Source organism: Dermacentor silvarum, chromosome 9 (genome assembly GCF_013339745.2).
Source record: "Dermacentor silvarum isolate Dsil-2018 chromosome 9, BIME_Dsil_1.4, whole genome shotgun sequence".
NCBI lineage: Eukaryota > Metazoa > Arthropoda > Arachnida > Ixodida > Ixodidae > Dermacentor > Dermacentor silvarum.
The window spans coordinates 119,385,940-119,397,301 of NC_051162.1; the positions used below are offsets into that span (position 1 = coordinate 119,385,940).

The 11,362-nt window shown below is 42.2% G+C and overlaps 1 protein-coding gene across 1 annotated transcript; it reads left to right on the forward strand.

Annotated features, from left to right (window-relative positions):
- Positions 1-1,026: 1,026 nt before the first annotated feature.
- LOC119464166 (uncharacterized) lies at positions 1,027-10,356 on the forward strand. Its single transcript, XM_037725019.2, has 4 exons — positions 1,027-1,353; positions 6,534-6,714; positions 8,881-9,022; positions 9,499-10,356. Exons 1-4 carry the CDS (start codon positions 1,263-1,265, stop codon positions 9,667-9,669), a joined length of 585 nt encoding a protein of 194 aa, XP_037580947.1. The 5' UTR covers positions 1,027-1,262; the 3' UTR covers positions 9,670-10,356.
- The last annotated feature ends 1,006 nt before the right edge of the window (positions 10,357-11,362 follow it).

The window sequence follows — 11,362 nt, forward strand, 5'->3', positions numbered from 1 at the left end:
TACTTAAACGGAATGCGGTCACAATTTGATAACAACAAATAAACTTGGGAAGTATCTAAACATTACGCAATGAGATATGCAACGGGAACTGGTAAGCGTGACGTTAAGAGATACCAATGCGACGGTGCAGATTAGAGAACGAATGGGTGCTGCGGAAAATTCTTACTTGAGATACTGACAAATAAGTAGAGCTGGGCATTCATGCAATGCGTAGAGCCAGTAACCTAGGTCTATTGGAGCAACAAATCGGGTGTCATGGCAAACGCAGTAGAAAACAAGAGAAAATTAAGCAGTGTGATGAGATTAGAAAATTTGCAGACAGAGGATAGAGTTGGCTGATGGAAGACACGGAATAATGGCAGATTGTTGGAAGAGGGTTTCGTTCTGAAGTGGGTGCAAAATAAACTACTTCTGACGCTTACTATGACATATGTGCATCTGCTTACGTCCTGCTGTTCATTCATGCTCATTAATTGATCCGCAGTCGCTATGTACTGGCAACGTGTACAGTAGGGCTGTATGGGACTCCATCCCCAGGCCTTAAAACTATGAGAGTAAGTGAAGGAAGCATAAAAATTATGAATAGGGAAATGGCGGGTTCCTGTAGAAGTAACGAGATCCGGGTAAATTACAGGGTTGGATGCTACTTAGAACACAGTATTAGAATCTACGCACCTACAGCTATCGTTGTTATGGTATCTTCTCTATAAAACCGGACTTTCGGTTTGCTGTTCGATGATATATGGCTATCTAGACACTAACGCGCGCACAGACCAGCAGGATTTTTTCCTCATTGCCTCTAAGCCATGAACTCATTTTCTCTCTTTTAATTACATGTCGTCATGATATACAGTGGTGAAAAGGATAATTTGCAAAACAAAAAGATCCCACGAAGAGGACCTTGCTGGCGGGAGAAGCAGCTGTGGTGCTGGCTGGCATCCTGTTTTGTGCTTCAGGCCAGCCGAACAGCTTGCCTGTACCATCCTCGTCGGCATGTGCAAGCTCGTGAGTCATCGGAAGCGGTAGAAACACTGGCTGAATCGTGGCGTGCATACAAACACCTGTACGCGCATGCGCAGTAAGTGTAACAGTCAGGCCCTCGTCGAGGAATTTCGCAGTCGTGACCCGTTTCCCTACAATACGTTTGCGACGTAGCGGAGCGTGGCAGTGCTAGACACCAACAAATCTTTAGGAAAGTAAACTTTGTGTTCTTCTGTAGTTATACTTTAACGATTCAAGAAGAAAAAAAAACGATTAGCGTGATGCTGCTAGCACTGATGTGTAGCCTTCTTGCTGCCTCAGGGATGACCTCGGCCTCCAGTCTCCAAGTGCCCATGCTGACTATTTGTCCAGGTGAGTCGCGTATGAAGAACTTCAATTCTCCGCACATTTTCATCGTCTAGCTTTGAGAAATACAGCATTGCCAGGTTAGAGCACAATAGCCATAAGATTCTAGTACCTACAAGCAATGGCAAACAAATAGCGTAATTTACTTCCATCTCATTATAGAATACGCTACCGTTCATTATGAAACACTCACGAACATTTTGCCAACATGACAGTGATACAAAAACATGGCCAATATCGGCAAAACGCAAATTTTAGAGCAGTAACCTGTAATTCAATGAGTACTTTTGGTTTGATGTCCGCAGAGTACCTTGACTCCTTATCTACTTCATTTTATCAACATGACTTCTCTTGTTCTTGTTAGATTTTGTATGCTTAATATTGTTTATTTCGAAAACTGGGATTTCCTTCAGCATACAAAACGATGGCTTATTTCTCTGGGCCTCAATATTTCTCTACTGGGACCTTTTATATTTATATTTTCAAGAACTGCTTTATTTCCTTACTGTTCGTGCCCTACTTATTTACTCACATAATTGTTTTGCATAGGCTACTGTGAAAAAGTTCTTGTGCGAGGGCACATCGTCCGTAAACTGCACTCTTGTATCTACATTAAAAAAGGAATAAACCTTGGGAGTTTTTGAACAACTTTGAAGGGATATATCCAGTCATATGTCGCATTTAGGTGTCCCTATTTTGCGAGCGCTAACACAGCTGTTGGTTTGTCAAGTACCGTTGTGTAAGTCTGTGCTTGTACTCGGTGAAAAATGCATGCGTATTAACTGAAGTGCATCCCTCGTGAAAAGTGACAAATAAAGATATTCCTTACGCACAAGCCATCAACATTTTTTTGCCTACACTCCATATTATATACACTTGCTTTGTCATCTTACACCAGTAATTTATATGCGTGTATTTAGGCCTTTGTTTCGCTAATGAGGATCTGGTCGTATGCCTAATATACCAGCGTAGAGAAAAATCAAGGCGTTGATACCATTAAATTCTCGCATTGAAGTTCACCAGAATGAGATATTACACGAACATGTTTATCGGAACGTACTGCAAGGCAGATAGCAAATGTTTCGTGCACTTGAGCTACGCAGGGCAGCCGGATTTTTTCAGTGTTTCGGGACACATCTAAGTATGTTATATGAGCTGCTGTAGAGGTCCTGGCCAGGGAGTGAGTAAGCGACTAGCTGCGAAGTCGATACATTCGTGTTCTGAAAGTGCAAAAATATCGAACTCCCCCCACCCCCCATGCACGGGACATACAAAACCGCAACATAGGGCTCTGAATATGAACTGAATTTTCTATCGGTCCGCGGGCCTTCACGACAGACCTTAAGAACGCCGCTCTCTACCGCTCTATAACGTACGCGTCTTATTTGTGCCCGTCTCTCTTTCTCTCTCTCTCTCTCTCTCTCTCTCAATTCCACTCTCTCCCTCTTTTTAACCCCCTAACCCTTCCGCCCGTGCAGGGTAGCCAACCGAAACTACCTCTGGTTAACCTTTCTGCCTTTCTATGCATCCTTTCTCTCTCTTTCTTCTATCGAAGAAATAAAAAAATGCCAGTGGGGTCTCGACTTCGGGATTTTAACTTTTTTTTTGACCTATGGGAGATCTGTCATTGGAGTTGGACAGGCGTATGTTGCGTAGTGTTTTGTGCTGTAAGGGCGGCGCCCTCATCGTAGTCATCGCAACAACACCGCAGCCACATAAACGCGATGCTATGCTACTACCAAGCCGTGGTGAGCATTGCATATCTCGGACAGCAACTGCTTTTAAGTTTCGCGACATACGCTTGGCAGCAGCCTCTGAAGGGCTGCCTCTTGAGTCACAAGAGACGGTTCATTCCATCGGTGGGAGCTTTAATTAACTTATCCCTTTAATGACGGCACATACACATAGCGAAAGAAAGAAGTGAATTTTCTCTCTAAATGTGCAATATACATCCAGAACAAGCATAATCAACCAATGGAAAAACATTTTGCGGACATTTTTTCAGCAATAGGGGGGCATACAGCTGTAACTGGGCTTCACCCCCAAGCCACCTATGGTTTCATTTGAAATTTGCACAGACAGCTCTCGTAATATGTGAACCATAGGCGTATTCAATTAATTTGCTTTGCATCTCGTGTGTAGCATCACTGAAACATTGAATCAGCCTGCATCCTCCGACCATGATTAAAAAAAGCAAGTCACGTGCCAAAATTCTTTTTAGTCGTACTGGGTTCTTGCTCTAATGCAACAACTGATGAGCTCTGCCTGTCATTCCGTGTTGAACGAAAACATTTAGCAAGAAACTTCTTATTCAATACCGAAACTCAGGAAGAAAACGAAAAAAAGTTACTATTTTTTTTTTTACCGTGGGCAGCACTCGTCAATAAAGGGTTATGATGGCTGGAAAGCGTCCAGCTATGCACCATCGATGGCGACATGTGCGTAGTCCCGACAGGCGGGGAATTCGTCGCTGGTTGAAACCAACGGGACAATTTTCAGCACTGAATTTTCTGATTCGTACTAAGCTGCAGATATAGCCGGCATTCACACCTGTGTCTTGCTGTGGCGAGTCACGTTAATTGCTAAATACCTTCCACAAGGGCGCACTATTCTAATCCCATGTTAAAGTGGGTGATTTTCGGCGTGCAGTTCGCCGTTTCATAGAAAAAAAATGTGGTTGATCCCTCTTATATAGGAATCGGTGTAGAACACGAAAGTGAAACGTGTCTTCACAGAAGTAGTGTAATGTTCATTGCACATTGATATATAATGTCTATTGGTGTTTTGTGGCTAAAGCGCCCTTAGGCGTTGATGCACCCACGCTGACGCCTGGTGGCACGTCTCCTCCATCACGACTACCAACGTCGATGACCATGAGCAACCGTCGTGCATATGGAAGCTGCACTGCGCTGCACACGCTAGCACAACGCGAAAGACGAAGCACGTAACTGACACACTAATACAACGCGCAAGACAAAGCACGTAACTGAATCGTCACCGAGTCAAATCAGCGCGTACAGCGCGTCGTAATTGCAGCCTCCGCGATCAACTTCAGAAACATTTCAGAGCTAATTGCGGAGGCCACGCTCCGCTGTGCTGAGTACGGTGAACGCCACCAGTGAACGTTGGTAGTGCTTCTTGATGCCAGCGTCCCTTCGAATGCTGGCATCGAGGCGTCGTAGGCTGAGACCACCGAAGCGTTCACTGTCGGTGCGCGTTAGTGTCATAATGCAGTACTTCTCTTTTCTGCTCGTAGGCGGCGGCACCGCCCCGAGCAAGAGCGCGGGTACACGGAGGAATGTTAGATATATAAGGCGCGTCTGTGTAGCTCTCTGCAAATGCGTTTGTGGCGCAATGGGTTAAACGCTCGGCGATCTATCGTCGCGGACCGAGAGGTCGTGGGTTCGATTTCCAAATTTTGCATGTTTGTGGAACTTTTTCTTCTGGTTTCTTTCTTTGTATTATGTTCGTGTATGTTCGTGTGACGTATTTCCGTGACGGAAATACGTCAGTGAAGTCTTGGTGGACCCCGGCATAAAACACTTTCGTGTTAAAAGTAGTTCAGTGTCGGGAATATATAAAAGCGAAACACGTGAGCACAGCGTGCGCAGGAACGCGACCGTGTGCTTCTGCAGCGGTTAGTTCCCCAGCACTAAATTCTGCCAGGATACTCGAGGTGCTCACGCAGTTCTGGGGCTTGCACGTCAGTCCACGCCACTTGTGTTTCCCGCTACCTAGTTTCTTAATAGCTACCTATCAAGAAACTGTATTGATTTATAACCAACCAACTGGCACATTCAAAGATGTTAGGTCACTCCGTGAAACGTGTGACATTAATTGTCGCTTATTGGCACACAATTGGCACACAAGACAGGGGTAATTGGAGATCGCAGGGAGAGGCCTTCGTCCTGCAGTGGACATAAAATATAGGCTGATGATGATGATGATGATTGGCACACACGTTAGCGGTTACGTGTTTTATATTGATTTAGGTGAAAGTAAAAGAAAGACATTTAGTCAACTCACGGAACGGACAAAGGTGAGTATGGTATACATATGAGACGACACGCGCACACAGATAGGAATGTTCAAAGCGGGCTGTGCTTACATAGCACTACTGCTTACTGTTCTACTGTGTTACTACTGTGTTGTTCATTGTCGCCATTATTTCCGTGCTTCTTTATGTCGGCCTTGTTAGAGCGGGGGAAAGTCGCGGTGGCCGGTGGAACGATTTCTTGTACGTCTGTTCATGGAAATTTCTGCAGGTTTGATTGATCCATCTGAACACTGAAACTTATATTTAAGATTTAATTGGAAAGTTGTTGCTGGCGTTTGAGGACTCGTTAATTTACCTATTAAAAACTTGTATGCTAATGAGTCAGTTTTTCTTTCTTTGGAAAACGGAAATGTTGGAGACGAGTAGAATGCCACTCAGGTTCACGCTTATGTGCGATATAGGGTACACCATATTCTAAATCAAACCGAGATGAACTAGACAACTTGAAAGTCCTCAAACTAGCAATTATATAACCTAGTTAATTTTGATGAAGTGCAACACGATTGAAGAAATAATCAAGCTACACAGCAGAATGAACGAAATTGAATCGCTATACACCGGCATTGCAGACAGGACGTTGCGTCATTAGGCGTTGATGTCAACCACACACGCCTGATATTCACAGGATTAATGAAGCGGCCAACGAATTACAAACAGTTTCTTCTATAACCAAACGCATGGTCAACCTAAAAGAAAGATTCGCAAACAACAAAAACCATGCTATAAGTTTGATCGCAGAAACCTAGAACATGATTTATTCTACACTGATGCAGTAGTTGATGCGTCGGCATGACGCGTAGCCGCGATGAAAGAACAAAATACGTTTACTCGAACAGTCAAAAGAACAGAACCCCAATCAGCTTAAATCTCAGTGATCGCGAAAGCCATAGAAATCATATTTGCATATACTCGAAAACAGAATGCAGGAGTGGTCTTTGTAACAGGGCACGAAGTAATGGAGGGAGATGAAAGTTTTCATCAGCGCGCCCGCGAAGTTTTGTTCCAGCACTTTCTGTCAGGACTGGGGAACAAAATGTCCGTTTGACATAAGTACAGGCTACTATTCTTTCATTGCACCATCAAAGTAAGAGACGTCTCATGAATATATGCTACGACGTCTATCTCACAGATAGCCATAACGTGACCGTATTCAACGTCACTGCAACGAGCCAGCCCGGAAGCAACATGCTCAACGTGTCGTTTCACATCGACGTTACTATGTCATTGAAAACATACCCAACCCTTGAAGTGGCCATAACGGAGGAAGGAATGGAATCCTTGATTCCTTGTCTCGAAGACGTCGGTTCTTGGTAAGAGCAAGAGTGACAGCTTTCTTACTGCTTACATCCCAAATACAATGATTATTTATTTGTTTTAGAATATTTGGGGCTGACTTCAGCGTGAGTCGTTGCAGCATGCGTTACAAATGATAAGTACATGCAGAACATCAGTGTTTTAAACAGTAAGCGGCCTTGTCAAGACAGAAAGAGAAAGGAAATGAAAGCGTACAAAAGTACGCTTTCTTTGCTGGAAATGAATGTCCGGCATTTTTTAGGTCCTCTGTTTCAACTGCATGCCAAGCTAATCCATTACATTACGCTATATCATTCACGGAAAGGAAGAATGTTTGACCACGTTGTTCTTGGGATGAAATGGAGTTATTGAAAAACTATGTCGCCCTATAGTAGTAAAACCTATGGAAAAATGCTACTAGTAAGGTGGTGCCACGACTTAAATGCCCTTTAATAATTTTAAATGTAAATCGTAATTGTGCAGCTCTATTCGTTTCTGAGGTGTGCTTTAGAACAGTTTTTGGCCACCAAAGTCCGGAACCGATACATGGCCATAGCAATTAAAATCAATTCTGAACGCATGGTTTTGAGCTCTCTCTAACCCATTAGTATTAAGCGTGCTCAAGAATGGGTAAGACAAGAGTCTTGTGTGTTGTAAACTTGGTTTTTATAAATAGCTGCGAAGGGACCGTTTCAAGTAGTGTTTACATATTGCTTGGTTAGTGATTGCGGCTTGTGATCGTTACAGCCCAGGTTATCGTAAATATGAAGATCGAGATATGTGCAATTCACGATCGAGATAACGTGCTCCCATCTATCATGTAGACAAATAACGGGACTCGTTCTCTATTTGTTGCGGACATGACAACACTTTTATTAACTATAAATGACATTTGTCATGTATTGCACCACTGAAACAGTTGATGAAGTTCTCTGCTAAGTTGAAGCTGATCGTCAGTTGAGTTGATAACAAAGTATAAGGCACAGGCGTCGTCATGAAGCCTAATTTTACCGTTGTGTTCAATAAAATATAATTTATGTATAACAGGGACAACAATGAACCCAACTTGCCGAACGCTTGAAACAACTGGAAGTACATCTGAAGAGACTTGGTTTAAAAAAGACATATTGATACTAGATGCTAAGTATGTCTGAACCCATTTACAAATCATATTTTTTGAAATGCATGATAGTTTTAAAATAGTTTGCGGTGCGGCAGCGTATCAAATACCTTTGCGAAATTCATGAAGATAACGTCGACCCGCATCGGCTAGGAATTATTCCGGGGTGCCTTATAATCATATCATCATTTTGGCACGCAAACCCACAGAATTAAATTTCTATTTTTATCTAATGTGAACCCATGAACTCACCTGCTGTGTAACAGTGGAAAAACCACACCTGAAACCATGCCGTGCTGGTGATGAAAAGAGTTAGCATACAACATTTCAGTGACTTGTTTGCACATTATGCGTTCCAGTCCTTACAACATGTACGAGTCAGATCTATCGGCCTATGTTTCGATATCTGATGTTCGTCCCTTTGTTTACGTAGATGCGTCGCTTTCGAGACTTTAAACTCATTTGGTAAAAGACTGCTAGAAAGCAATATAATGAATCGCTCCCTAGTGTTCTTTTACTAGATGACTGGAAACTGTCAAATGTAAAGACTCTACATAAACAAGGTGACAGACATCGGCTATCGAATTAACTCGCTCACGTAGTGTTTTGATCTTGTTAAATATATTGGAAGAATAAGTCTGATTTCTTGCAGTTTCACTTGGTCTTTAAGATGCCTAAAAAAGCACTGCACTGGCTGGCTTCGTGACAGCAGTGATGACCACAATACGAGTTTGCATAAATCTACACAGCACCTTGTTCTATTGAAATTGTTTACAATATTTTATATGCAACCATGGCCATGGCAGTCGTTGTGATTCCCATGGCGATGCGATGGCAACTGATTTTTTTAATGCACTGTATGGAAGGTAGCACGAAGTGTAGGAAAGATTCAAGGTAACAATGGCCATAACATATCCCGTGTACTGAGACTTCAATACCTGAAAAAAAAAAACAGATGGTCAATTTGTCGGAGCTCTAGATTATGTCGTTATGGTCTGACATAAGGTTATTACTGATTTGCTCGTAACCACTTGACGCCAATTCTTTATTTTATAATTCGCAGCCTCTACCATCTCTGTGATGGCAATTCTACCATGGAAAAGGAGCTGACGAAGGCGTGGAGTAACACATGTCCCATTCCTCCTGGGAAGTATTTTGTCAATATGACATTGGACCTCGCGAAGAACAAGCACCTGACTTCAGGAGTGAGTTGCTGCATTTACTGAATGCTAGTCTAAACTGAATTCTTAAGGTGCATATGGATGCATATGAATGTGCTGAATGTGTCCAGCAATTGTGTGATTAGGTTGTGTAAGCTTTTATGAAAGTTTTAATCTGCGTATTCAATGATGAGATCATTTATACCAAACTGCTGGGATGGTCACAAGAAATATGTAAGTGTAATAACCACAGTCCTCCTTTAAACAGTTGTACGTCTGTTTGGATTTGGGCCCATCACCTGATTTATAAGAAGCAGTATTTAATGTAGGGGAAGACATGGGATGGGAGACGCGGGTATCTAACTAGATCAAGCGGCTGAGCAGCCCGTCTTCAATTTAATGAAGATTTTATTTGTGCATAGAACTGTCTAACAGTTCCAGGACTACAGACTAACAAAACTGCCTGTCTACAAGAACACCCATGCGTTGATGTATGCTTTGTTTGTCTTGACGCATTTCAGAGCGCGAACAAGGTCTTCAAGTACACGTTCGAGGATGGTGGCAATGTAACTGGCTGCGTGTCCTTCCCTGTCCACATCCCGCCTACGGCAGGGTCATCGGCCACTGCGCTTCCATCCTTACACGCGCCATGGATTCTCACCATTTCTCTGTTTTTGCTGAGATTTTGGTAGATGTCTAGGGAATGAGCTTGTGTAATTTTTATCACGAATGTATGTTGCATGGTGTACAAAAATGATTTAGCTTGCATAACAACCAAAAGGTAAGAGCTAGAATCGAGGAATTTGTGATCAAATTGCGACTCACATCAGTGTCAGCGAGCCCCAGCTACTCACAGATACAGCATATCGTTGTGAAGTGGCCCGAGTCACGCGGCAATCATTTTGTAGGTGTAATTTTCTTCACAGCGAACACCGTATGCCTTTTACTAAGTCTGCTCATCGAAAGTTGCTAAAGCTGCAGCTTAACATCATGCGCACACCAGTATCATCTTATGTTCAACTAAATATTAGGATATTTCTGATAGTAAAGAAAGCTTCATGCCACAGAAAATGCACTTACGTCAGCCGCAGCTGTCAGATTGGTAGAAAACTGGTCAACCTTTAAACCAGTTACAGAGCAATAATTAGGAGAATTTAAAATGTTTTCTTAATATTCCTTTGTAGAACTGCACTGATGAGTTCGTCCATATAATACGGTATGCCCGCTGACGATAATGAATAACAATAAACGGCTTGATGAAAATGTGTAATCAGAGTGAATAATCTATAAAACAGTCCATAACTGGGCGTAATTGCTATTACAGAAAATGTGTTATACATGCTCGACAACTGCTAGCCCATCAAATTTCGAAATACAGACAATTATTTGGGCCTAAACGGCCCTTTTGAGAATATTCAAAAGCCAGCTTTTGCAAAGAGTAAAACTATTACTTATCAGAGATAAGGACTAACTTGCAAAAAAAGTCTGATTTTTCTAACTACATATCTCATGGTCTTTCGTGCTGGACGATCAACTAGTGAGTGTTACGTTTCTTGTTGGTGCATTTGCTGATCAGATAAGATGAGAGTCCCAAATGAAGCTTCATGATTTCTCATCGATGATTTGTGAGGTGACTTTCTTATTATATTTTTCAATGCTAGCTGTTATGTTCAAATTAAATACTTTTCATCACTGTCCTCCAGTATTTAACTTCTTTGAGCCCTGTTGAAAGCACATATTTCGTAACTTTGGTGTGCCGCCTACTCTGCAGTTGTGTTTCTCTATGTTGCGTTATATGTACGTCGTTGTTGTCATTTTCATACTTGGATTTTTGTAAATTTTGAACAACGCACTGTGCACACGTACTGGCTTGAGTTGTGTGTAACCGCACAGTGTTTTCAAATAAAGAAAACATCCATAAATATCCGAAAAATTCGAGATCAAACGCACTTGCTTTATAATTTTTGTACATTATTGACATTTAAAAATATATTTCTGGTTTTGGCCAAGCGCTGAAAATTTTCATTCGCAAGTTTTTTTAGGACATCTGCAACCGGGCTAAACAATATATAGCGCATAGGTATTACAGGTTCTTGAAGGGATGAGCACGAAAGAAGCTTGCCGAACGTGACAAGCATTACGGCAATAAAAGTTTCATCTAGGCAGAATAAAGGAATAAAACTCTGTTTCAACATGTTTGGTTCGCAAAGCATCGAAGAGTGCATCGCGCGAAGGGTTAACAAGTTTTGAAAGTAAATAAAGCATGTATGTTGGAGCAAGAAAAATCAAGGCAAGTGTTTTGAAAGGATGGAAATATCACAGGTAAATGTTGACAGGGCACATGACTGGAGATCTACAATCAGTGAACAACAAAATTTTGTGACC

What these genes read in the sequence shown, in the direction of transcription:
- LOC119464166 (XM_037725019.2), top strand. Translation starts at nt 1,263, where the DNA reads ATGCTGCTAGCACTGATGTGTAGCCTTCTTGCTGCCTCAGGGATGACC. An exon ending in CTCGAAGACGTCGGTTCTTG is followed by an intron (nt 6,715 to 8,880) that starts GTAAGAGCAAGA and finishes TATAATTCGCAG; the next exon opens with CCTCTACCATCTCTGTGATG. An exon ending in ACAAGCACCTGACTTCAGGA is followed by an intron (nt 9,023 to 9,498) that starts GTGAGTTGCTGC and finishes GACGCATTTCAG; the next exon opens with AGCGCGAACAAGGTCTTCAA.